The following is a 27,427-nucleotide window of genomic DNA, read 5'->3' on the forward strand; positions in this document are numbered from 1 at the left end:
AGAGGCGTGCAAGCAGCACTCCTCTCGCACATGGGGGCAGAGAGAAGAAGGGCGGGGTAATAAAGGACAAAAGGGAAGCTAGTAAGTGGTTGTTGATGGAAGAGAAAGGAGCAACGAGGAGTGTCCTCCACATGCTGTGGCCGAGTATTCTTGGCCTCGGCACTGCTGAGAGTGACAGGTCAATATGTATATAGCAGAGGCCCTGTTGATATTGCAGAATGATTGCCATTGATCATTCCAGGTGCCCCTGTGTACCCAGTGGTGTTACTTCCGGTATTTGACCCATGTCATGGCCCGGCCATGCTCTTCCTGACCAGTGCGCTCTGCCAGTTGCCGTGAAAACGCACCCTGCACTAATTAATGATGCACGCGTTGTCGTTTTAGTATGAGGCCTGGGGTTTATGTTAATTAATGTCTGTGTTCTCCATCGACGTCGGAGGAGCACTGAGATTATGTTGTATGGGCGATATCTCTATCCCATTTGAATGCGCAGTTTACTCGTGCCACGGTGTTAGTCTCTGAAATCTGAATTCTGTAGTACCGCGCTCCTGGTAATGTGGATATATTAGCCGGTCGCCACTTAGTTTAACAGCCAGTGGTTAAATCCAGCTCTCTGAGTGAAAGCAAATGCCCACACATTATCACTCGGCAGCAGGCTGCCAACAGAGAGAGGCTTGTCCTAGTCATTAACACGCACGATGTATGCAGAGCACCAGAGGGGAATTAAACCCACACAAAATACCTCAGGGTGGTAGTTTTAATATGAGAATTTAATTTGTAATTTCACAGATTAAGTTTTTTGGCTGCATTAATCCTTTTATCAGCTCACAGCAGGTTATTTGCAGAAGCAGGACCATAAGGCGATGTTCATTGGCGGGAACACGTCTTTGCATAACGCGGAACACCAGGAGCAGTGAAACCTTTTGAAGGGGATTGAATAAAGATGAGAAATCATTATATTTTAATTGAAGGGACTGAGAGATGCCTATAGTCACATTTTAAATTGCAGAAATAATCTTGCTCTGTCTGATGGAAACACGTGTGTGCATGTATATAAATAAACACTCACACATACATATATATATACATATATATATACATAAAGATATATATATATGTGTGTATATATATGCACAGTGATTATTACGATTATGATTGGTTATTTATAACATATATACATGTATATAGTCATTGAACAAACAGTAATGTTTGTTATGTGAATAAAATCATTTCTTTGGTTGAGAACTTGCGCAGAAACCCGCTACACTCCAGCGGTTTGAATCTACCCAGTACAGTACAAGTTCACTTTGACATCTTCCTGATTAAGTACAGTTGAGAAAAGTAAAACAGAAATACTGTTTGTAGGTGCCTTGAGCCCATTTAGCGTGTTTTGTGCACTATTGTCAGGAGCCTGGTGGTCAGGGGCATGGCAGTGGCGGGGGCGAGTATGTTAAGGCTTAGCACCAAATAATCCAACTCCTAACCCACCTACATGGACCCAACCGAGCATCTTCATAAGAAAGCACTGACTCGAAACAAGTGTGCATCAGTCTCTTGCTCTTAGGCTGCCATGAGTCAAAGAAATGCAACCTGGGTGACGAGGCGGCCTTGAAAAACCAGAGTTGGCACAAACAGTGACCTCTACTTAAATATGCGTTGGTGCTTTGTACCAGGACGCATGCCACATCAGTAGATTCAGGGTGCCACCGCCTAATCAGTGTACCAAACTAGTTAGGGGAAGGTGGCTATGTGATCAGGGAGGCAGTCTTCTTTCATTACTACACAACACATTTTTGGAAATGAGAGCAATTCTTATGGGAACGCGTGGGGCTCATTGCACAGGCACAGGGTTTTGTAGGGTATTGAAGATATAGTGGTTCAAACATGCTGTCTACAGCCGGCTTACATGTGGGCAGTGCCAGCTCCTTCTTTCCTTTCTCCCACAAAGAGGGCGATGTCCGTGAGGCTTGTAGGGTATTTTGTGGAGATTTGGGGCCTGACGGTATTTTATTACCGCCGAAAAATAACTTAGCAATAATCACTCTTTGTATTCAGATTTGGCCATGTGCAACAATAATACAATGGACATGCATTATTTCAGCACCCAGACCTGCATATTTGGTATACGTGGTTGGTGGTATTTTGGTGAGCATAATTCCCTTGTTTTATTTGTGGCCCCAATGTCCAGAATCCCTTATCTTTGCTTAGATTTTTCGTGTGATCACTAGAGAGACCTCAGACCTGCATTCTAGGAATACCACATTTTCCAGTGATAGTGTTGGTGTGCCACCATGGGCGAACTCACTGACTTATTTACGACAGAGAGCTATATGTGGTAGTCTTGTGGTAATTTCCACTACCTTATATACGGTAGGGAGCTATGTTCAGAGAGTCTCTCTTCCCGTTGGCTCATGTACCTCCAACAAGCTATGCTACAGTCACTCACAATTATTCATACTGATTCTGACATGCACACATCTGTCTTAAAATGACCATTGCACTGTTTAAAAATCTCCCCACATCATCAGCATTGTAATGGTAAACAATAAACATCACCCGTCTGTTTTCAAATATTTTTCTGTATTATAAAAGTTGTATTTAAACACGATCTCATTCTTTACAGAAATAAAATGGTACAGTCAAAGCATTGTCTGTGACACACTGCAAAGAGAGTGGCGGAGAACAGAACTCAAATTGCAACATTAGCACTTGATTAAGACACGCACAGGAATCCTACACTGACTGCATATTACCGTACACACTCAGCTCCCACACTTCTCATTACCTTATCTTTTTAGTTGTTCTCTTTGGCTGTTCTCTTTGTGAATGTGGCTCCCTTGGATTAACTCCAGCAAAAAGGAACGCTTGCCTTCTCAAACCGGGGTCATTGCCTGGAATTCTCAGCTTTTGCAGATAGGAATGCCTCAGCCAGTGGAAAGGTCCTTCTTTCAGCTCTCCCCAATCTCGACTGCAGCAGGACACAGGAATCTGCATTCAGTCAGGAGCCCCACAGCCAGCTTCTTCTCCCCAGTAGTGCAGAAAAATGTCCCCTCTCTTTTTCCCCGTTACTGCCCACTAAAACTTTCCTCTCAGCCCTCTGTATGACGTGTCCCAATGAAATCCATCATCTCTCATCCTCCTACTCTTCAACAATAGCTTCGCTTATACATTTGCAATTGTTGCAAATCTGACTTCCTTCTTCCTGCAGTTACTGTGCACAAAAACACGGAGAATCAGGCAGAGAAGAGAAGAAAAAAAAATCTGCACACACATTTAAATGGTTTTCAGAGTATGCCTAATTCTGCAGTGGAGAACACATTTTATTAGTGGGTTATGTTAAATAAGGTTTTATTAGTCAGGTTAATGGTTAATAGGTTAGCTGTTAATTTTCAAATGTGTCTCTCGCACCATAGGCATTTCAGGTGAAAAATAGTGTGCATTTTTAAATGAGCACGTGTGCTTTTAACTGTAAAAATAGATTTGCATCTTATATGTTAAAATCGTTTTTGACTGAATAGCCTGTCTTTCCTTGTTAATCTGCTAACCCATATAGCAATGCACCCTTGTGGTGGTGCTGCGAAAAAAAATTGCTACCTGTGCAGTAGTGCTGTACTCTGTGCTGTTTGCTACCTGTGTAGTAGTGCTGTACTCTGTGCTGTTTGCTACTTGTGTAGTAGTTTGCAAGATTAGATAAAAAGTTGATACATTGAACACTTAAAAGTATCCCTTAATAGCGATAAGCGTTACCCAGAAAAATAACCCGTCATTGTGCTCCCATTACACTTCCTGTACTCTGAACTTTGATACAAGCCTTTTCACAATTGTTTTCACTTTGATAATGCCATGTGTGAGTTGGGCAAAGGATAATAAAGGCGTCTTTGTAGTTTATCGCTGCCCCTTGTGCGAAGCTGTTTCATAGCAACAAAGGGGTGGGGGGCACCGCCTACATTTTAAAGACTGCAGATGTGGTAGTGCGGTCTCAAGGGCTTACATTCCTGCAAAGATCATAGAAAACAAACCTTGAACAGCGCAATTGTTGACAATGACAGTAAAGTAAATTCATAACATGTGTGCCACATGTTCTTAAGGCGGATTATTTACATGTCTGTACCCACAGTCCCCCAACCTAGCAGAGATTTAAGGTAGAAGTGATGTTGAAGATGGAACCCAGGATAAGGGATTTCACACAAGACTAACCTGCTTTTGCAACACCCCCATAAAAGACTTTCCCCAGATCGAGGAGATACTTGTGACTTTCATGGTCAGTGAACGGAAGCGAGAGTCGTGCCCGGGAGAGATGCCACAGGTACATCTAGAGTGGGCAACTCAGAAAAGGACCTTACTGTTTCCAACCAAAGCCCCACATGGTTTAAATGAAGAGAGAGACCTACAAAGCGCTGAAACGAGATGCGCAACGAGGTCAAAAGGCACAGGGTCATAAGGCAGGAAGCATATAAAAGAACAACATGCTTAAAAACATCAGATCACCATGCCGTCATATGCACAATTCACAAGGCCTTCAGTGAAGAACAAGAGACATGAGCGTGCAGTAACAGAGAAGCAGAGATCTGATTAAAAACTAAAACCCAAGAGAGCTCCGTGCTCCCAGGAAGAGGGCCAGTGCAAGAAAGCAGTAACAGAGAAGCAGAGATCTGATTAAAAACTAAAACCCAAGAGAGCCCCCTCCCCGCAGAAGAGCGCGGGACAGCCTGTAGCCTCCGCCCCCGCCCCACCTCCCCCCCCGAGGATAGATATGGAGTCGCTCCGCAGTCTGGGGGCCTGTGCGCAGCTGGTCCTCCGCGCCGCGCACACCCGCCCGCCCCCGCTCAGCTCTCGCCCCTTGTTGCTCCGCAGGGCCGTGTCCGGGTCGGCGCCAGAGAAGCAGCAGCAGGAGAGCCCCCGCAGGAGGATGGAGAACGGCACGGTGCGGGAGCGCGTGCTCACCCTGGACTCCATGAACCCGTGCGTCCGGCGCGTGGAGTACGCCGTGCGGGGCCCCATCGTCACCAGGGCCGTGGAGCTGCAGCGGGAGCTCGAGCAGGGCGTGAAGAAGCCGTTCACGGAGGTGATCCGAGCCAACATCGGGGATGCGCAGGCCATGGGCCAGAAGCCCATCACCTTCCTCCGGCAGGTGACTGCGCTCTGCCTGTACCCGGAGCTGCTGAATGAGAACAAGTTCCCTGAAGATGCCAAGCAGAAGGCCCGGCGGATCCTGGGGGCGTGTGGCGGCCAGAGTATTGGAGCCTACACTGCCAGCCAGGGCATTGAGCTCATACGGCAGGATGTGGCAAAGTATATTGAAAGACGGGATGGCGGCATCTCTTGCAGTGCAGACGACATCTACCTCTCCACGGGAGCCAGCGACACTATAGTGACCATGCTGAAGCTGCTAGTCACTGGGCATGGCACATCCCGGACGGGTGTGATGATCCCCATCCCGCAGTACCCCCTCTATTCCGCCGCCCTGGCAGAGTTGGACGCTGTGCAGGTGAACTACTACCTGGATGAGGAGAACTGCTGGGCCCTTAGCATCAGCGAGCTGAGGAAGGCGCTCAGTGAGGCCAGGAAGCACTGTGATCCAAAGGTGCTGTGCATCATCAACCCGGGCAACCCCACAGGTCAGGTCCAGAGCAGGAAGTGCATCGAGGACGTGATCCGATTCGCTGCTGAAGAAAACCTTTTCCTAATGGCCGACGAGGTGTACCAGGACAACGTCTATGCCGAGGGCTGCGCCTTCCACTCCTTCAAGAAGGTGCTGTTTGAGATGGGACCCAAGTACTCCGACGTGGTGGAACTGGCTTCCTTCCACTCCATCTCCAAGGGCTTCATTGGAGAGTGCGGGTTCCGCGGGGGCTACATGGAGGTCATCAATATGGATCCTGAGGTGAAGCAGCAACTTACCAAGCTGGTGTCTGTGCGCCTGTGCCCACCGGCACCTGCCCAGGCTGTGCTTGACGTCATTATGAACCCACCACAGCCTGGAGACCCCTCCTACAAACAGTTTGCTGCTGAAAGGCAGGCGGTGCTCAGTAACCTGGCAGAGAAGGCTTCACTGACAGAGGAAATACTGAACCAAGCGCCTGGAATCCGATGCAATCCTGTCCAGGGAGCCATGTACTCTTTCCCCAGGATCGAGATCCCAGAGAAAGCTGTAAAGTTGGCACAGGACCATGGGCAGGCACCAGACATGTTCTTCTGCATGAAGCTGCTGGAGCAGACCGGGATCTGTGTGGTCCCAGGCAGTGGTTTCGGACAGCGAGATGGCACCTACCACTTCAGGATGACCATCCTCCCTCCCAAGGAACAGCTGAGGACTCTTCTGGAGAAGGTGAAGGACTTCCACGCGAAATTCATTCAGGAATATTCCTAGAGAAATCCACAGAGCTGCGACTTGAATCAGAATTTGACACTACTGGGAAATCCAACCAATCAACACGTGAGCTGGAGGCGGGATGGAGCGTGAAAAGGGCATGAAACTGTCCAGGGTGTTGCTTCATTGGAGAATGAAGAATGTCTATGCAACGACAAATAGATTTGCCGGACACGAAGCGCGTACATCCTCAATCACTTGCCTGATGCAACCTTTACAGTGCGACTCGTAGTCCTGTGCACGGACCACTCAGTCTGCTGGGCCCAGAATGCCTCATCACCAACAATACCTTCATGAGTGGGTGTAGACCCTCTGCTAATAGCTCAATGGCCACTGCTTGAAAGGGGAACATGTAGTGCCCCATGTGAACAAATTCAGTGACACATCCGATATGACCTCAAACCCATGATATGTAAATTTGCACAGGTTTTACAATACCTTTTTTTACTCCCTGCTAGTTATCAACTTACACCTTAACCCTTCTGCTGCCACACTTCCTGGGAGCACGAAGCTCTTGGATTCACTGCTCCAGTTCTGCCTTGTGCCTGTAACTACAGTCACACCGACACTTTTCCTGGGCACATACACCTGTTGTAGTCCCTGATCTAATTCAGCTTTATGCCTGTAAACTTGCACTGGCCCTCTTCCTGGGAGCACGGAGCTCTCTTGGGTTTTAGTTTTTAATCAGATCTCTGCTTCTCTGTTACTGCCTTCTTGCACTGGCCCTCTTCCTGGGAGCACGGAGCTCTCTTGGGTTTTAGTTTTTAATCAGATCTCTGCTTCTCTGTTACTGCACGCTCATGTCTCTTGTTCTTCACTGAAGGCCTTGTGAATTGTGCATATGACGGCATGGTGATCTGATGTTTTTAAGCATGTTGTTCTTTTCAGCACCCAGACCAAATATGCAGGTCTGGGTGCTGAAATAATGCATGTCCATTGTATTATTGTTGCACATGGCCAAATCTGAATACAAAGAGTGATTATTGCTAAGTTATTTTTCGGCGGTAATAAAATACCGTCAGGCCCCAAATCTCCACAAAATACCCTACAGGCTTGAACACTCTGATCAAGATGTGATGGAACAGGAGATGGGCACATGTTCTGTCAGAGTTGACTTGTTGTATGCTCCTCCTGGACAGAAGCTTTGGCCACTTCAAGGACACTATAGCAGCGTCGGCCCATAACCTTGCACCAGAGCTGACTTTGCCTAGGACCCTCTTCAGGCAGCATGTCAGAAAACCCCTTGGTCAACCGGGTCAATGTATCATTTATCTCTCTCTTACAAATGTCCATGTGAGCATAGCCTCACGCCTCACAACGCTGGACTTTCTCTACTTGAGGGCATCAGCGTATTTACAGCTTCCACCAAGGAATCCTGCAACAAGGCCTGCTGCTTGGTCGCGCCCACTGACCCTTCATGAAGTGGTCTGACTAGATCCCAATAGAGAAAGGGATGAGGCTCGGCAGCCACCCTGGCATGCATTCTACAGATCACTTATACTCATCAATAGGATTACCACAACCAGGACACAGCTTTCGCAAATTGCTAAAATTACAAAAAAGCTCATGTTTATTTATGCAGTATATGCATAATTATCGCCTTTTTCTCTTTTTCACGTTTTCCTTTTATCTTTAGGTCAGGAGCAAAACCTACATTACTTAGATTAAGGCCACACACACTGATTTTATCTTTATAGCTAAAGATTCTTGATCCCAAAGTGGACATCCTCCATTCCCAGCTGACACCCAAGAGCAGCCATGACTGTGTCATGTGAAGTGTGGATCCAGGACTTTCCTTCCTTTTCTACAGTTAGGTTTCTTGTATGCCTTGTAAGGCTCACATCATTTCTTTCAGTATTGTGAACGCAGGATAGCACAGGGGCAACGCGTCACGCATAGAAACAGAGGTTCTAATCCCAGATTCACGCTTAGAAACCAAGCTCAGGGACAGCATTCGGCACGTTGTAAAAAAACAATAAAATAAGAAAACTGGTATTGACATAATGGCTCTGAAGAAGCACAAGAGACATTATATTTAATTTGCCAATGTTGAAAACATTGTTAGCCAGCCTACAAATTGGATAAACAGTATGTTTAAATTGAACTAATGAATTAGGATTTATTTATGTATTTGTACATTTGCAAAGCAGCGCACAAAGCCTGTGGGCATCAAGGCGCTAGTTGCAGAGAATAGAGGGGGGCTAGAGGGGACCAGGCTGGGGAGAGAAACATTTGAAAGGTATCGATGGTAGATGGGCAAAAAAGTAGGGGAGTTACACAGCTGAGGAATGTCAGTTGAACAAGAATGTCTTGAGGTTCTTCCTGAAGCAGTTGTAGGAAGGTTATTGTCGCAAGTGTGGGGAAGCACATTCCAGAGAGTGGAGGATCGCACTGGGAAGCTGGAGCACCCCACTTTATTCTGGTGGAATCTTTGTGTAGTGAGACAATGAGCATAGGCAGATCTTACAGGCCTTCTCGCAGAGTTCTTCTCCATTTTCTGAGACAGGTAAGGGGGAGAGTCATTCAATAGGCATTGATGGGTGATGGATAGAATCTTGAAGTGGATTAAGTCCTTGACGGGGATTCAGTTAGCATATTTTCTGGCTTGCGAGATGTGTTCCTGTTTGCCAATCTAAAGGGCAGCCCGGAGGGCGTTATTTTATATGACTTGTAGTTTGTGTAAGTTCTTTTCAGTGGTACCTCAAAGGAGGATGAAAGTAATTTGTTGTTTATTGAAAAGTTGTTCCTTTTGGAGAGGGTTTATCAAAATGAGCTTGAAAGATATGTTACATGGACATAAAAATAATTATTGAAACTGCGTGTCCCCTTGAATAAATGAAAATACTTTTCTAAGATGGCCACTATGGTTGAAGAAGGATGCCGGAAGAGCAAAGCTGCTGCAGCGGGATGTGCTGCCTCAACCAACAGGTAAGTTGGGTTGGAGAGGGGGGTTTGGAAAAATGGAATGGAGGGTGGGGAAGATGGTGGGCTTGGAATATGGGCTAGATCGGGAGTATCAGCCCATGTTTCGAGCCTCCTGAATGGCCGGCTCCCGCACGCTGGTTGCTAATGACTTTTCTGGGACAGACAATTTTGCTAGTTATTTTGAAAGCAAATTGGGCATATTTTATATGGATGGTGCATATCTCCTTCGAAAAAATATATTAGTGTTAAGGCGGCCCAGGATAGTCCCAGATTACCCAGAGGATATGGAGTCAGTCAAAACCAGACTAAATAATGAAAGAAGACAGAGTGCAAGCAAAACCCAGCTTTATTGAAATCTGAACTAAAGCGATGACAGCATAGAAGCATTACATTCTTGGAGCTCTCAATTAATTCAATATAAACAATAGATTAAATGCTGAAATCTCATCATTGCTGACATCAAAAAATAATGTCTCGGTAAAAAACCTACGTGGACTAGTGATTGGTTAAGGGCATTGACTACATATATACTGTATGCATGTAAAACATTTCATTGAGTTATGACAATCTGAGGGCTCCACGTGAGACCACATCATCTCTACATCCCATTAAAGGTTGGCATATAATTTGCTGTGAGGTATAACACAGGAGATGCTAATTGGTTGGCGTTCTGCTAACCAACCTTGAATGATTGACAGGGCGTCAACACATGAGCCAGATAGGAGTAGGGGGATTAATGTCCACGAGCTGCTTTCCATTCAATTAAAATATACCATTCCTTGTTCCTAGGCCATGAGCCAGGATGATTTCTTTGTATTTGGCCTTGTACTATGTCTCATGTCTGGGTGTATGTGTAGGGAGTTCAGCAGGTGTCCTATCTGTGATGGCCTCTAATGAATAGAGAGTGTTCGCCAATTATGGATCACATGTGATGGGACCATGGTTGGAATTATTTTACCCTGCATTTATTAGAATTTTGGCTAATATTAATGTGAGCATTATAGTTTCCTGTACAACTGGGGACACCTTTGGGTTATTCTTTGTGGACGTTTTGTGGCTTATAATTTGTGTGCACCTGGTTAACAACGGTCGGTTGTGCTCAGCTCAACTTTAATTAGTCTGGGAGTATACTTCTGTGTCCTGAAAATTGCTATCTTGTGCCTTCTCTGCAGTGGAGTCGCCAGGAATCAAATTTAGGAGGGACACAGAGGAGGTCAAAGATAAAAGTAGAGGGGCACAGACAAATGTAGGCGGAGAACATGGTCACTGCTCGTCTTAGGTAGGGGGGGCACAATGGAGGGCACAGGGTTTCACAGGGGGGGGCCCAGGCCCCCCCAGTCTGCCCCTAGCGACGCCACTGCTTCTCTGCAATGCTATGACCCTCCCTTTTTTAACTGTAGCCTTAGCTCTGGTTGCCGGCTACTGCCTGAGCTCTGCACGGATATGTATTTCTGTGATTTCATCCTCTTGAGTGCTTGTGAAAGCTTGAGCCCTTCGTTTAATTAGAAGCATGTTGCAGCTTCCATTTTGGAAAACATGGCTGCCGATTACTGTTGCATTTCTATGTTAGTGAGCTACATTCACATGTTGAATTCAGTTTATACATTGCTTATGCTAGTATTCTTCATATATTATGGATGTTTTGTTAGTATTCCTCATGTATAAATATATTAACTTATGTACGTGTCCTTCAAGTTGAGTGCACATGAGCTTCATGTCTAATGCATGCACAGCTATTGTCACAATGTTAATTTGTTTACTCTTGCCATTGAACTGGAGAACTTCCAGCCCTTTAAGACGAGGTAGCAATACTCTGAGATGAATGGGAATACAGAGATTACTCAAACCTCAATAATCAAAATGACTCAGAAACAAGGCTAAAAGATAACTGCTTTAATGTCAATTATCTAAAACAGGGAGTACAACAAACATCATCTGAAGTATCATGGCATGGTCTCAACGAACTTCACAAGAAAGCATCCTTTTATGCTAAAATGTCATCATAGGTGGTGTAAAACATTTGTATTACTAACGTCATCCTACGTGACACACTACAAAACCTACTAACAAGTGCAATTGGGTCTAAGGGAATATCTTCGTATATGTTCCATACTAGTCTAATGGGAGTGAGAGAGGCGATAGGTTTCTTAACATCAGGTGGGGCAGCTAAGACCTTCCCTCAAAACAGGTCACTATGAACGGCAATAAATACATGACGTCCCATTGGTTACCTAACTATAGGGCTCCTAATCACGCGGCCCTCTATCATTGGCTGATTTCTATCCTCCGTCAGCCCTCTTCCACCAATGCTAGCAGCACGCAGGCCAGATTGCCAGGTGCTTGGCGAGATGGTCATAACCATAGCTTCTCACCAATTAGAACATCATCCATCATTACCTCAGTGTTCTGCTGTCAATTAGGCCTTTGGACTTGTCCTTGAAAATGTTCTCTGTTCCTGCAGAATACAGGGGAGTAGAGATACTCATATCTCGTGCGTAGGTGTGACCATCATGCTTGTCCAATTTCCTCCCTCCATGTGACTGAAGACCACAAAATCGAGCTGAGGTATATTAAAAAGACAATTTTTCAATGAGCCTCTGAAGTCTTCTCTGTTCTTACTCACGCCTTCAGAACAGGTGGTTAATTCCTTCACAGATTGCAACTAATTCCTGTTCCTTCCAGCCGGAAATAGCCTTGGATTCTTGGCTCATTTAACCTCGCCTTTCTGAACTTGGCTTGTAAGTCACTTATTTTCTTACTGCGACACACTTGGAAAAAAGAACGTGTTTCCTTATTTTTATCCAGCTCTGGTATAATGTATGGGGAAGACTCAATTTCTTACTCATACTTTATACATATATATATATATATATATATATTGGTGCTTGCCTCAATCTATTTTTTCTATAAAGCTAGCCTCGTGAAAACTTTGTCTGCTTGCGTTACAGTGCATCTGTACACGTGTGAAATGGCTTGAATAATTTCATCGTTTCTTCAGCATAAGCCTCTTTATCTCGAGCCCCCGATGTTGCTTATCTTTGATACATTCTTGATGTCTTATAGAATATCCACATTCTATTGTCTCTGCATCTCTTCTATGTACGTCAGCTTGACTCTTGCATGACATCACCAATCTGCTCTCTCGTGTATCCGTCCTTTCCCTCCTGGGTTTTCACTCAAATAGCTATCATACTGTCTTGGATGCAGGTATGGGTTTCTCAATGGGAACCTTGCCTCCAGGATTCTCTTGAGTATAGGCACTTCCACTGGTACAGCTCGAGTTTCACACTCTGGTTCCCAACATATAGGCAATATGGGCAGGTGGTTGAGGTGGGGGTACTTAGCACCTTCTCTTCACCATCTTCAGTTTGATCGGGTCCAACTCCTGCTCTACCTGCCTGGGATAAGGGCGGTATGGTTGTCTTAGTGAGTAACTTTTCTCGCCTGTGTGATATTGGACTGGGGGAAGGGCAGAAGCTATGGATGATGTATTCATCTGCCTCTCAATATTCCCACCTCTGGTCAAGTCCTCAACCACACACTCCTTTCTTCTCTCTCCCAGATAGGTCTCTTTCAGTATCTATGTCTTATTTACTGCCCCTGCCAAAAGCTGCCTGCATGTCTGACATGTTTGTCCACACTCCAGGTCAAATAGCATCATTCCCTATTGGAATCTCAATGTACCCAGGGTTTGGTGTAATTGTGAGGGACCTGAGGACAAAAAAATGTTGATCCTGAAGCTGCAATAGTACTTTCCAATGTTTGGGTATGGGGGAGGTCATCAGTTTGGGTATGCTTCCACATCCACAAAAAATAAATGGTACTAGTACTAAGTTAGCCATCAGCACTTTGAATGCATTAGCCAACCAGGAGGAATCATCTTCAATATCATCCACCTCCTCCACCATTTTTGTGTGCAATTCTGTCAAGATGGCTATGGCCTCTGTGAGGGTCTCATTCTCCTCATCACGGGTGGGTGCGTACCTGCTGCAAGAAGGCCAGATCTTTGCATACATGCCCCCCTCCAAGGATGTTATCAGTTCGGGAACATATTTGTTTCGGAGGGTCATGAGTCTTATTGCCCTCAGCTTTTCCCTTAAGGCATTAAAGCCTTTCACGGTTATGTTTATTGTTTGCAACAATTCCTATCATGTAATGTGCAGCCATTTCCCATTTGTATTGGCTAGCAACCCAGCTGTAAAGAGGGATGTAAAGAATATCTCAGCTGTACCGAATAATTTATGCTTGTCTGGTATGGCATCATATGCCTCTTCCATCTTCATTGAGTTATAGTTGCTCCTCTTCATGCATGCAAGTATAAGGGACCTCTTATGTCTTGTGTGTGTGTTCATTTTGGGGAAATCACCAATCTACACCTAACTCTGGGTACTGCCAAGGCTGGTGCACTTATTATTACCAGGGAGCACAGGCCTCCCACATTTGGGGGAAGATGCATGTAGGCTTTGAAACCACAGGCCCAACTGTGGTCCATTACCACAGCTGTTCCTACTTTCATGAAAATTTGGTAGAGGAGGTGCACTCTGAGTTTTTTTTTTATTTATGTTTATCTAAGTCTCTGTGAGAATTAATTTGAATACTTAGGTGCAATCCGTTAAGCCTGTGCTACCAGACTAAAAAACTGAGTGAATTGTATATGGTCAACCGTTGTATCGGAAAACATAACAGATGCACACTTCTGTGCTGCACTACGACAGCCAAATATTGTTCAATAAACTTCACGTGTATGACAACTTGCTTATGTAAAAAACACAAACTTGTGTGTGTGTTTATTTCTTTCGTAACAAGGATTTTCTGTTATCTCATTCAGTATATCATAGGCACATTGCATATTTTCTTGTCATATACAAACTTGTTCGTGTATGACTGTTTCAATAATAATTTATTTTTCCAATTACAGTTTTAATCACATCATGAGTCTTCAACAAACAATACTTCATTCATTTGTAGTCAAATTGTTCCAAAATGTCTTGATATCCTTGGTTTATTGTCCCAGTTTTACACAAGCCCTCTTGCAGGCTTTTAGGATTCTAACCTATGGGTTCCACTACACGTTTCGGGCAATGTGTTCGCCCTTCCTCAGGTGGGGATATCAATTTTTCTGTCTTTTTTTCTGCAAAATCAATGTGTACAGATATCTGCATTAGTTTCTATTACTGTCTACAATCATTCTATGTATACGTCTGACAGTTAACACTTGACTAACCTTGGTCCCGGTGAACCGGTATGTGGCAATACTCTGCACACTTCTGTGTGGTGACTGTGTGTCTCTTAGTTTCTCTTTTGTACAACTTCTTAATTTCAGAGTTCCACCACTGTAGGAGATAAAGTTAAAAGCCTGGATTCAGTCATGCATTCTGTGGGGAATCATACTAACATTGCTTCTTTCATTTGCGCTTTGGATGAAAGGTAGTCAGATCACAAGTGGGATCAGTCGCTAAAATCAGCGCTGAGTCCCACTCCGTGATCAATATTGCAAACAAGTAAGACCTTTGCTGTTTAAAAGACTCACCGTTAGGTGTGGGACCCGTCTCATGTATATGCGGTTGCGGTGTTCTGTGTCCAATGTTATAAGCGTTCCTGGGTTAAGATCCCTCCGGGGATTCCTTCACTTTGTTCATGAGGCTCATGGGCTAAAAGGACACTCGTCCTACACGGTGGATGCGGAGCGTCCTACTGTGGATGAATGTGCGAGGGCAAAAGGAGTCCCTCACGGTATGGAGTGCTTTCGTTTCACTCGCATTCGCATTTTCACCGCTGTTTGATTCCTGTGTTCTTTTCCCCGTAATGATGGTTTTGCCGTATGCTGGGTCCTACATTGGAGGGTTGCTATGCAACCACTCTATGGCTGTGTGTCTACTGACTTGCCTGTTTTGGTTCACGGCGTAATTAAAGGCGCCATGTGGAAATAATGTACTTGCTGCACTGTCTTTCATGTAATGAGTTCTTGCTCATTGCCTACATGTTGTGTCTGCTATATTGTCTATTCGGGGGCCTTTTTCATATTCGCCATGTGCGGTCGGTATGTATAATGAAGATTACCGGCATTGTTAATTCTGAATACTTTCCCTTTTACATTCAGATAATTTTCAACATAAACTAAGCCCATTATCATCCATTGCAGTATATTCAGATGTACCACCAATTCAATACATTTGATATAAATCCTTTTGAGAAGTGTCACTTACATTTTTTCTTGATTATACATAACTGTTGTAACCAATATATTTTGGCACATCTTATATATGACAATTATTATAATACAATATCTTCAACCTTTCTGATGGTTAAATAACAGATCACCACGTGCATTACATTCATGGATGTTGTAAGTCCTGATCAGTACATTTGTAAATATGTTTTAGTACAGTTTGCATAGAACTAATGACTCTAAGTTTCTTTTATTCACATTGTTAGTTTCACCCACATTGTCCAATCTATCCAAGGATTGATAGTTCTTACTGAGGCAGTTTCCCTCATCATTTATGGCCTTTCTAACTTTTCACAGGGTAGATATGCCTTGTGATGAATTCACAAGAAACAGTTTAGGTCCCATTCCATGTTCATTCTCCTTGGGTACATGCTTTCAAGTTTTTCTATCCAGAATATTTCTCTTTGCCTGGTACATCGAAAATATGCCCACATTTTGCGTTTGTTGCAACATGCACTGTGCCATTATTTCTGAAGCAAAAGGTGACATCTTTTAAAGGAATTATGGGTACAGGTACTCTTGTATCTTCTACCCAGGTGAGCAATTTGGTATATTTGGGCCATTCCTTAAGGCATATTTTATTAGCATTTTTCACAACCTCTGCAGGCTGCTCTAGGAGTGCTAATGGTTTGCACCCTATTCATCCTTCCCCCATCCTTCTGCCGTACGTATATGTCCCTTTATTTGTAACTGTCCTCTGTTTCAACACCCAGGTATTTCTTTTCCTTGCACATCATTCCACTTCAGTTTTTTGTTATCTACTTTAATCCCTCCCCCATTTATGTCCACCAGTAGGTATTTCACTACGTTGTGATGTGTATTCGCATTTATCATGGTGTTCTTTTGTTTTATAAAAGTATCCTCCAGTGGAGAATTTGTTTTTGTCACCCACTCTATGGAGGCCGTCTGCCCCTGGAATTGTCCTTTGGTCATACAAAGTGCAAGGTGCCGTTTCAATGTGCTGTGTTCGTGGGTACTTCTTTGGCTATAAACATTTGAGAGGGACTCATGGCATAGGGGATGAGGGAACATACAAAACAACACATCAGACATCTCTCTCCCACTTTGCTCATGTGCTTGTACCACATGTTGTTGGTAACATGGGCAGAATCATCAATATATTTAGTCAGGTGCATTGATTCATATGTCACACATCATTTTGCTCTTTTCTCTGGAGTGATATGGTTAGGATATTTCCCCACGGCTTTTTCACTTGGCATCATTATACATAGTATACTGATGTTGGCAATGTGTATAATAGAAATGGATGGCCTTATCGGATAATAGGGGAGGAAGGGTACCTCAGGGGCAATGTGTTTGTCTTGAAAGCAAGACAATGCAGCACAATACAGGTTGAAATCCTGATCCCACACTTCGAATCCACTAATTGGTATTAAGCGCGTTATAAAAGAACAATTGTAGGTGCTATTGTGTTGCTCTGCAAACCAGCATAGAAAATACAAACACACAAAGGAAGAAAAAGCTGCTACTATCAGTATGGATATAGTGTCTTCTTTTTTTTTGCAAATGTGTACGGTATTAAACCTTCCAGGCGCTAAAGGACAACGGGCCTCATTATGAGTCTGACAGTAACCCTGCTGTGCTACCGGCGGGTTGCTGCCGGACTCGTAAAATTTACCAGCACCTAGGTTCCCGGTGCCACCTGGACAGTGCAAGTCCCGGCAGACCGAGAGTTAGGTGCCGGTAAAACATTTTACACAGGACTCCATGGGAATGGGTACACTGAAGCACCGGCACCATTGTTAACGGTCTCATTTCATTAAAAGACTGCATCTTCATGTCATGGGAAATATTTCTCCTGCTTGTTGTTAGGGGACAAGTGTTTACAAGAAAAACCTTGTTAAAAGTGAGAGAAAACTTCTTTCTAAAACAATATAGGCTTTTATATTAAAGACTAGTACGACCAGATAAATGTTCCAGGCTCCTAAAAAAAGGTAAGTGTTCATAAAAAAGGACAAGACACAGAAGAATAGGATAGCTATGGGAAACATGTGTTGTTGAAAGTGTCACGTGTTATTTTGAGTTATCCTCTTTAAAGTAGGTTGGACTAACTTCCAGTATTCATAGAAGGCTTATTTGTTCCTTTATTCTTCTTACTGCTGATTAGCCCTCGTCATTGAATTTGTTTGGGGTCTTCTCACGTCTTCTTCATTGTCGAGCTCAAAGTTGGCAGACAGGTGGGTGTCTCTCCTCTGTAAAGTTTGATGTCACTGAGATGGATCCAGGCATGCCTTTCTTGGAACTTTACTGCAGACTTAGTGACAGCCTCCACTATGAACGGTCCCTCGAAGCATGGTTTATGCCACTTCCTTGTAAAGTTCTGGCACAATATCTTGTACCCCGGAAATAACGCAAATGGTCTCAACAATATGTGTGGATAAGTTTGTTCATGTCCTGCATCAAACTTCGTCGTACCCCCTGCCACATCTGTACCTGTCGGGACATACATTTAAGAGATTCTGTCATAGCTGTCAAATAATCATGCATTTCCTTCTCTTACACAGCAGAAGCACTCGCTGCATCAATTTGACCGTGAGTTTGAGGAACAAGGGGTGTGTGCTTTCAGAGTCCCATCACCAACACATGAGGAGTCAGTTGATGGTCTTTGCCGGACTGATTGCGTAATGCAAATAGAGCAAAAGGAAGGCAATGCAGACAACCATTTTTCAACGTCTCTTTTAGTTTACAAATTCACTCCTTTAGGAGGCTGTTGAAGCAATCACAAATGCCGATTTCCTGTGGGTGCTAAGCAAATGAAAATGTATGCTTTATGCCCAAAGGATAGCTGATATGCCCAAATACCTCATTTATAAATGTGGTCCATTGTCAGACCTGAGCACTTCGCACAATCCCCGCTGTGAAGAATCATGCGGAGTCATCACTGAACCCCAGCCTAGGATCTCCTCTGATGGGGCCAGGGTAAGGCAGCCACTACCTGATCCTAACCCTTGTGGTGGTAACATGACGGAGGATCACATGGGGGGAGATGGCTATCAAGGGGATGTGGTGACTCCTTTGGGAGGGACACAGTATTCATCTTCTTGTGAGGAAATACCTAATCGCCTGCCGTCATTGCACAAGTCGCTCCATTGAAACTACCCAAAGAACATGCTTTGAAAAATCAGCTAAACGGAATAAGGCTTGTACCTTGGGAGTTCAGGAATTAAATATAACATCCTCTTATTGTCATGATTCTGTTTTAGGTAGAGGTCTGAACCCCAATGTTAAATCACAAACCTTTTACATAACATTCCCTAACTCTGACAAATCTCAGATCTCAAAACAATAAAATCTAACTACATATCAAAGGACCAAAGCCACTGTGGACTTCAGGATTTCATAATGCCTATGTACTGGGACAAGGAAGAAAGGCCCAGAGTTAGTGAGGATCAAAGGTGCTATTGACCAGAATATACAGTCTAGTTGTTATAAAGCAAGACACCTGAGTAGGACATTTAAACTCAGGAATGAGTTGCAGCTGAGGAGAGACGTGGAAGCAGTAGCTGAGGCAGAGGCAGTCTAGAGTGCTGGGGTTGCTGCAGAAGCCGAAAGAAGAACACCATCTGATACTGACATGAGAATTGAAGGCGTGCAACATTGCAGAGTGCACACTGAAGGAAGTGTCATTGTGAAGAAAAGGCCAGCCGAAGGGGAGACGTGCTCCCAATCCGACGTGTGGCGCTTCATTGTGCGAGAGGACGCAGAGGACCAACAGAGATGACAGAGCTCCGGAGAATAGCTGTGCAGTCCACTGAAGTTACACGGGAGGTGGCGATAGAGAGGGTAGGATGCAGGAGGTCCTCTGCAGCAGCAAACAGGGAAGCAGAGATGGCATGGAAAACTGGTGAGTTGGCCTGAAGCTAAAGATGACCCTGGGGTGCTCCTAGCAGGACATTTAATACAAGGGTGCAATTCCCCTTCTATGTGACACCAGTTGTGGAAACCTGTAACCCGCATTGCTAACAGCCAAGACGCTGTGAAGCAGCAGAAAAAAGGCAACAAGGGCACAATTCCCTTGTTCGAAATACTGTGTTCCTTATTATGTAATGTGTTTAATGCTAGAATAATGATGGTATCCTACCCCAGATCTTGAAACTCTGCAGTTATTTACCCACTTTTTAAGAAAGGACAAAGGCAAGACCCAGCAAGCTATCAACCAATTTCTTTGCTAGGCTTGTTTAAGATTTTTGGGACAGTGGTGTTAAACAGCCTAAAGGATTGGATTAGGCACAATGTTTATCTAAAACACAATTTGTTTTAGAGCAACTTGTGGAAGGAACTTCAATCATTGAACCTATATTTGTCGAGAGCCTAATCAATGTTTATAATGAACGAGCCATTTTACGCTGCTTTCATGGATCAAAGAATGGCATTTGACACAGTTAATCACACAAAATGATGGTCCATTTTGATCAATGTGGAATTGCAGACAGATTTGCCCTCTTTTCTTATTTAAATACATCAAGGACTATAACGGAGCTGTGAGACTAGATGAATGTGATAGCTATACTTCCTCATTGCCAATGTTATGCAGTGTGTGCCAGGGCTGCGTACTAGCTTCAGCACTTTTTTAAGAATGTCACTCGAACTCACCCAATTCACTGCTTCCCGTCAAAGCTAATTTGTTCTCTAATATATGTTCTTTTGTGATCAAAAGAGCATTGTTCCTTCTTGTATATAAATAAATAAAATAAATAAATGGCCAATTTAGATCTATTAGTTAATGTAAATCTGCAGCAATGTGTTTTCCTATGAAGGCACTGCAGAAAGAGGCAATCTTTCATTCTAACCATATATGGATACCTGTAATACAATATGACTATTTGAATCTGTACCCGTAAAATCAAGCAAGGAAACAAGCCTCAAAGATGAGACAAGAAATTAGCGCCATTTATTTTCAATTTGCAAGTACCAACTAGTCACAGCCAATTGGTTGAATGCTTTGACTATATAGAGCCAAAGCAAAAGCCACAGCTTTGTGTGGTAGTGGCATGTTTCGGTTTGGTAAAGCTAAGATTTTACAAGGTACTGAAAATGCATTCTGTAAAAGATCACTGTGTCTCCCCCGTTCAGCTGAAAATGATGCAGTACACAGAGAGCTGAACTGGCCTTTTATTGAGAATACGGTCCGAAGTACACCTAGTTTATTATGTCTTTCAATTTGCAACAACCCAGAAGCAGTGCTTAGTAAATGTTTTACGAGCAACGTCCTATCTAGTGAATGGGCTCTTGACATCCCGTAGGTAGCCCAAGTGGTAAAGCAGTTAGCCATGATGTTGAAATCTTTTTCTAATAGCATTTGTGAACCATGTGGGAAATCATTATAGCAAATTGGAAATTTCACTGCTTAACAAATATAAGTGTCATAGATATGAGGTAGACAAAGTGAACAATACAAATAGCCATATAGAGACAATATCGATAACAGACTGTATTGCTCCTTGGTTAATTTTTCCCCATATATTTATCATTGTTACCTAAGAATTAGGACACAATTTAACTGCCTAATCCACTGGAGCATGCTATTTGACAACTGATACATATAGATTGTGTGCATTTTGTCCCACTTTTCTTGCACCTTATTGCATATCATTTTATTTTTGCCCTAACTCTTCCTCCCTAAGGCCATGATAATCAAGTACCTATCTAGAAAAGTGTTGGTTTTCACCGTTTTCACCATAGTGCACTGAATTTAAGAGAGAAGCGTTTATTGGATTAATTTAATACAAGTTGTGTTTTCTCCTTAATGATGTTATTTTATGTCTGTACATTTTGATTACTCGTGTAAAATATTTGTATTTTTATGTACGATATTACTAATTATTATGGAAACATGTGTCGTGACATGCTTATCTATTTTACTAATTTGATGTAATCTCAGGGGTTTATTGTGTTCATTTTGTCATTTGTGTGCTTTTATGGGAAGTAATTCCCAAAATAAAGTTTTCATTGGATCTTCAGTTTCCATGACTACCTCGTTGCCTTTGATATCATGTGTTGCACTGATCATTTTTCCAAATATTTTAAGGGTTGCTTATGCCATCTTACTCCAAAGAAATCGGACATGGTACACTTTCAAAACATTGGAGAAAATTGGCGTGCTACAAGAATGAAAATAAAATAAATAAAACATGGAATTAACCATGTTTAATGCGAGTTTCGTGGCATCACTACTGCTTTTGATTATTTTAAACAATTTCACACAATGTTCTGCCACATTCCTGTTACTGGTTGTAGATTATTAAACTTTAGATTTCTACTATGTTGTCCATTATGTCTGTGTAACTCTCTCGATACAAACCTAGTGACTGCCCAATAGGCCCACGTCTATCAATCAAACATGAGCAGGAGAGGGTTCCAAACAGTTGCTATAGTTATTTGTGAGTGATTTTCTATGCTGCTATGTGTTAGACGGAAGCCATTTTGCATTGTACAAGGGTGGGCTGGGACACAGGCATAGTGGGTTGGCCAGACAGGAAAAGGTGTCGCTTTTGGGTTGCATTGGAATGGAAAGTGATAGTTCTCTTTTTTATTTGGAATGGCCTGGGAGGAAGTTCAATCTCTTCTCAGTCAGAATTAAGAAACATTATCCATCAATCTTGCTTGTTCTATACTTGTTGGTACAGGTCACCATTTCATATTTCACGTTTATGCTTGTTGATTTATAGCTGTAATGGATTTGGTGCTGATGCAGAATGTGTTGCTGGGATGGGAATGATTCTGAATTTCCTTTTAATTTCTGTCCTACATTGTACTGGCACAATTATGGAACACCTATGCAAATAACAAACCAATCCCCTTTTCACAGTGTCTTCCATCTTTACTGTACCAAATGTGAAATTGCAAGCCGAGGCTGGAGAGAGCATGAGGGTTTTTGGGAGAAACAACAGTCATGGCAAACATCTATCAAGCATGAAGCACTGAGGAACCCGCAGCGGCGGAAACAGGTGAGGAGAACGGCAACAGAGTAGGAACTCAATTGCTGAGGGTTACAGTTTTGATGCCTTTCTATCTTGATATCTTTAAAACGGCAAGTATTAATATTTGTCTTTTCTATGGCGCAGCCCATTACAAAAGGGAACCCTAATGCTCTACAGATTGAATTATTCCAAAATAGAAATGCAAATGGGTGATACCAATGTTAACATTTTAATTGTATAAACAAGCTTTTACTTTCTACCTGAAGGCTAATAGAATTGGTGTGGTAAAGATTTCTAGGTGTACATAACTCCAAGTATATGCATTGCATGTTTGGCAAGCCACTGCTCTAGATGGCTGTGCATACTAAGTGGTCGGATTTTAGTAGGTTTGATAATACTGTCATCCATTTGATAGGATTTCATTTTTCAAGACCATTCCAATGATACAGATTTACCAAAATACGTGCACTCTCACCTTGGTGCTTTGTAAGAAAGCAGGAACACATAAAGATTCAGACACACAAGGACATGGGTGCACATATCCTCCCCTTCTAGTTCCAGAAAATGCAGGGTGAACTTCATCTTGCTAAACTCAAGAGCCACATCAAATCCCATATACGTGACTTTCGAATACCTGTGAGATGCATCGCTGCTCCCAAATCATGCCCAAACACCCTCCCTCTTCACAACAAACTTGCTTGTGTTTTCTACTCTCATTTAGAGCCACGTAAAGTAATCTGCTGCAGCCAATAATTTTTTTAAATTAAAAGTTGTTTATTAGTTTGATTAACAAACCTTTACAACATACATACATCTTCGTTAGTAAACCATAGAAATTAAGAAAAGGAAGAGAAAAACTATACATATTTCAATTAAAAATAAAAACAAGATTTGTCATATCTTCACATTTTTGTACATTTTCTTAACAATTTCAACTAATCATTTAAATCATACTTCAATTCATGTATTTATGCATCATGAAGTAGAGGGAACTATATACAATTTCATTTTCGAACGAGAACACATTTGTCCTCTTTCCACATTTTTTATATATTTTTCTGAGATTCCCAAGTAGCATATATCATACTACATTTAATGCATCTCTTTTAGCTAATTCGCCCACCAACATTGTCAAAAATGTTCTTAATGCCAGTATAGTTTTAACGGAAACTCCCCACACCATTCTCTAGCACTCGAAGAAGTTCCAAGTGTTTCCACTCCAGGGAGATCTAACTGAACTCATTCAAAATTATTGCAGTATATTACCAGATGTTTCAGAGACTCTCTTTGTGACTGCTCATTGCAAAACGGCATGATGTCTTTAGAACAGTTTCTGTTCCTTTATCCCACCTTATTGTTTTCTCCAGGGTGTGTAGCTGGTTTAGCTTGAACCTCATATATAAGTCTCTAAGTTTACAGCAGGGAAATTGCGATAAGTACATTTTGCGTGGAATTCTTGTGGTAACAAACAAGGATGCCTCATTATACTGAGACTTAGAATTCATTGCATTTAACGTTTTTGCCCAATCAAGCTCAAAAAGGTGTTTTTTAACATGAAGGATTCTATATTCTAGATCCTCAGGGCTTAGAGCCATTTCATCAAGTAATGTGTGCATTGAGTTGTAAAAGCTCACTACTGATGGGAGGTTGGAATCAGAAATCATTGTTCTAAAGTCTTCATAGAGTGAGTTGTCAGGGGGCTACAAAATTCTTGAAAAATTCAATAACTGCCTCTATTGGTACATAGAAAACAATGCGGTTAACCCCAGTTCCTGTCGCAGAGCACAATTGGGAAGTGATTGTGCTATACGTAGAGTACTCTTCAACAATTTTCCTTGAATCTGATCAAGGATACCATGAATGCTCAACAAGCACATTTCCACACATATAGTATTGACGCTTCTACTTTGAGCGTGTAAAAATTGAATAAGGGACTCAACGAGAATTTACAAAATCTTGTGTAGATCATCTTCATTTGAGTCCCCAGTGCTACAAATTCAACCCCACCGTCCATCTTATTTTAGAATTAGTGTCGGCAATATCATATCCAAGATATTTTAATGATGTATCTAAGGGAATTGTAATGCTGCTGCCGATTGACCCTTTCATAGTTTGCACTTTCTTTTTTAGATTTTTGAATATGAACATTTTTGATTTGTGCACATTGCATTGCAAGTTATGCCTATATAAATAGTTTGCAAATATGCTAATATTCACTTGTAAGTCATACAGAGTTCTATCGAATATTAAGATATCGTCCGCAAAGGCCAGCCATTGGATTTTTAATTGACCAAGCCTTGCTGGATATGAGATCTCATTCATCCATATTTCATCAATTTCGCAGAGGTAGATGTTAAACAGGGTCGTTGCCAAGTTGCATCCCTGCTTAACCCCCACCTCTACTAATCCTCACATGATATGAGGTGCCAAGATGTAATTTTGCTATTAGAGCTATTAGCTGCAAAGGAATTCCCTTACGTGCTATTTTTTCCCAAAGAATTGACCTTACCACGCAGTCAAAAGCTGCTAATGAATCTACCGAAGCCACATATAATGGTCCTGTATTGGGTGTTTTGGTCTTAGCAAGAAGATGCGCCAGTATAGATGCATTTAGGGCGGTGCCCATATGTGCCCAAAAGCCAGTTTGAAAACGGGATAGTATTTGAATTGTAAAGCTGAAGATCCTGAACTATTAGAATTGAAAACACTTTGGCCCCCGCATAATGAGGGCAATCGGTCTGAAGTTTAAGGGATCTGTTTTATTTCCTTTCTTATGAATAGGTACTGTCATCGCTTAGAGCCATGATTGTGAGACTGACTGAGTTCTAATTGCCTCTTGAATTTGAGTATGTATAATTTTGGCCCATAGAGAAGAATGTCTTTTAATAGCGCAGGGTGGAATACAGTCAGGCCCAGGAGCTTTAGAGTTGTTCAGCTTGATTATTGCTGTTGTGATATCTGCAAGGGTCCAACCTTTGAAACTTCCCAAATTGCCAGGAGGAGATTTCGAAATTGTATGAGAGAATCTTTCAGGTAATTGAAACTTTGTTTTATAAAATTGTATCCATACCTCTTCAGAGATGTTAGACGTTTGTTGCTAATTCGTTCTTGTCAGATCATCGTGCAAAATAGCCCAGGTGGATCACCTATCGCTGCGGCACAAACTAGTCATCATTGACTGATTAACGGTGTGGTGGTGGTGCACTCTATAATTTTTACACCTGTATTGGTTGCGTATGTGTCTTTTTTGTATTTGAAATTCCGCTTTACTTAAGTCCAGGTTTTTGAGATATCTAATCTCTGCAATTTTGATTCTTTTTGCTGCTTTGATTTCTTTGATGAAAGTATGTAAATCATCTGTTCTTTCAGTTTTTGTTCTTTGCTTTTTAATGAGCTTTTTGATTGCTCCAGTTATTAAACTGAGATACAGTTCTAGTCATAGCTGGCAATCATTATTTAAAGTTCGAGTTGGTAGAAATCTATCCATATCGTCACCAATCAAGGAGTGCAGTGTGTCCCAAGTATAGGCACTCCACCTTAGGGAAGCCCCAGGTCGATCACTCACTAAAAAAGATTGCAAAGAGTCTTTCCTCAAATGTGAGGTCTCAAATTTTAGGAGTAAATGCAAGATGTTGGGGTCGCTGTAAGCCGGGTCTGAAATTTCCATATCCTTACTGTAGCCATTGACTCCTGATGACACTGCAAAATAATCAATACAGTATTCAATTTGGTTGCGTTCCCAGGTGATTGCAGATTCTTTGTTCATAAAAGGCACCATATAGATCTCCCAATTTGCTAAAAATGAGTACCATAGAGCCCCACGCCTGGTGGTTGCTGTGTTTTTGGGGGGATTATCTATAAGTGCCTTGGGGTATAATTGACTCATGCAATCTGCATTGAAGTCGCCCCCCAAAATCAAATTAAAGTGCGGCCACTGAGAAAATACCTCATCAAACATCATCACGATTTTCTCCATAGTGTTTTGAATAGTCATACTGTAAGGGTTATGATACAATGAAATCATCAAAAAACACTCTTTTGTATTTGTCGCCATTTCAATTACCACCGCCACAAAGGAGTGTTCTTTGTATATCTTGAGGATTGCATAACATAAGTCATTATTAAGAAAGATCGTGATACCCCCCAAAGGCCTTCCTTGGACTCCATGGATTGCCTCCATATGGATATCACTAAAACCTTTTACCTGAAATTACATGGAACTCATTGTTTCCTGACATCGGATGATGTCCACATTCTCTTGGGGATTCGTAGTAGTTGCCTAAAGTAAGAGATTTTTGCTCCCACAAGTATTCCAGGACATCATCCTAAATGAGGTTTTAATACTATGTAGTTGTCCGATTCTTAACTTCCTTCGAAGCGGCCAGTAGCGCCAAAAGCCAGGACCAATCTCTGCTCTTCACGGAGATGGCCGCTAGTTGTGCTATAACAGCGGCTTCAGGCAGTTGAACCGATTGATTACCTAGAATGGGATTTGAGACAGATTTTTGAGTTACCTAAGGCTTCTCGTTGAATTCTGTTGCTTCCTCAATGGATTGTAAGAAGTATGGGGCTAGGCCTATCATATTAAGTTCTCTTCAGTGCATCCAAAGCAGTTCTGCAATTATTGTGGATTGCACTTGAAACACCATCCTGTAGTTATTGATAGGTGGGAGAGTTATCCATTCAATGTCTCTCGATGCGAGCGTTCTAAGAGCTGGAATTTTCTGAAATGCTTGAAGCACAAAGCAACTATTTAAACTCTTCTCTGAGTTGATCTCAGGAAAACTAACCCATCCCAATATGCAAGAAACCTGGGGGAAGACAATGAGTTCTCCTCCTCCTGGCTAGCACATCTATCCTGTGTCTCAATTTTTGATGGTCCACGATCACCAGGCAAATCACTGTCTGGTATTTGGCCTGTGGATTGATAACTCACCACACATGAGGGAGGGGGAAGATGGG

The 27,427-nt window shown here is 42.5% G+C and overlaps 1 protein-coding gene and 1 pseudogene across 5 annotated transcripts in view; both read left to right on the forward strand.

Moving 5' to 3' along the window:
* CDK14 (cyclin dependent kinase 14) overlaps window positions 1-27,427 on the forward strand; it is a 2,372,392-nt gene that overhangs the window by 2,273,308 nt on the left and 71,657 nt on the right. For all 5 annotated transcript variants that reach the window (XM_069648415.1, XM_069648417.1, XM_069648419.1 and 2 more), the window contains one exon: window positions 22,354-22,492. In XM_069648415.1, coding sequence (XP_069504516.1) covers window positions 22,354-22,469 — 116 coding nt within the window. In that variant the 3' untranslated portion in view covers window positions 22,470-22,492. The remainder of the gene's footprint in view (window positions 1-22,353; window positions 22,493-27,427) is intronic.
* On the forward strand, window positions 4,702-7,249 carry LOC138569948 (alanine aminotransferase 2 pseudogene; annotated as a pseudogene).

This window comes from Ambystoma mexicanum, chromosome 2q, assembly GCF_040938575.1.
Source record: "Ambystoma mexicanum isolate Mex_15411 chromosome 2q, UKY_AmexF1_1, whole genome shotgun sequence".
Classification (NCBI taxonomy): Eukaryota; Metazoa; Chordata; class Amphibia; order Caudata; family Ambystomatidae; genus Ambystoma; species Ambystoma mexicanum.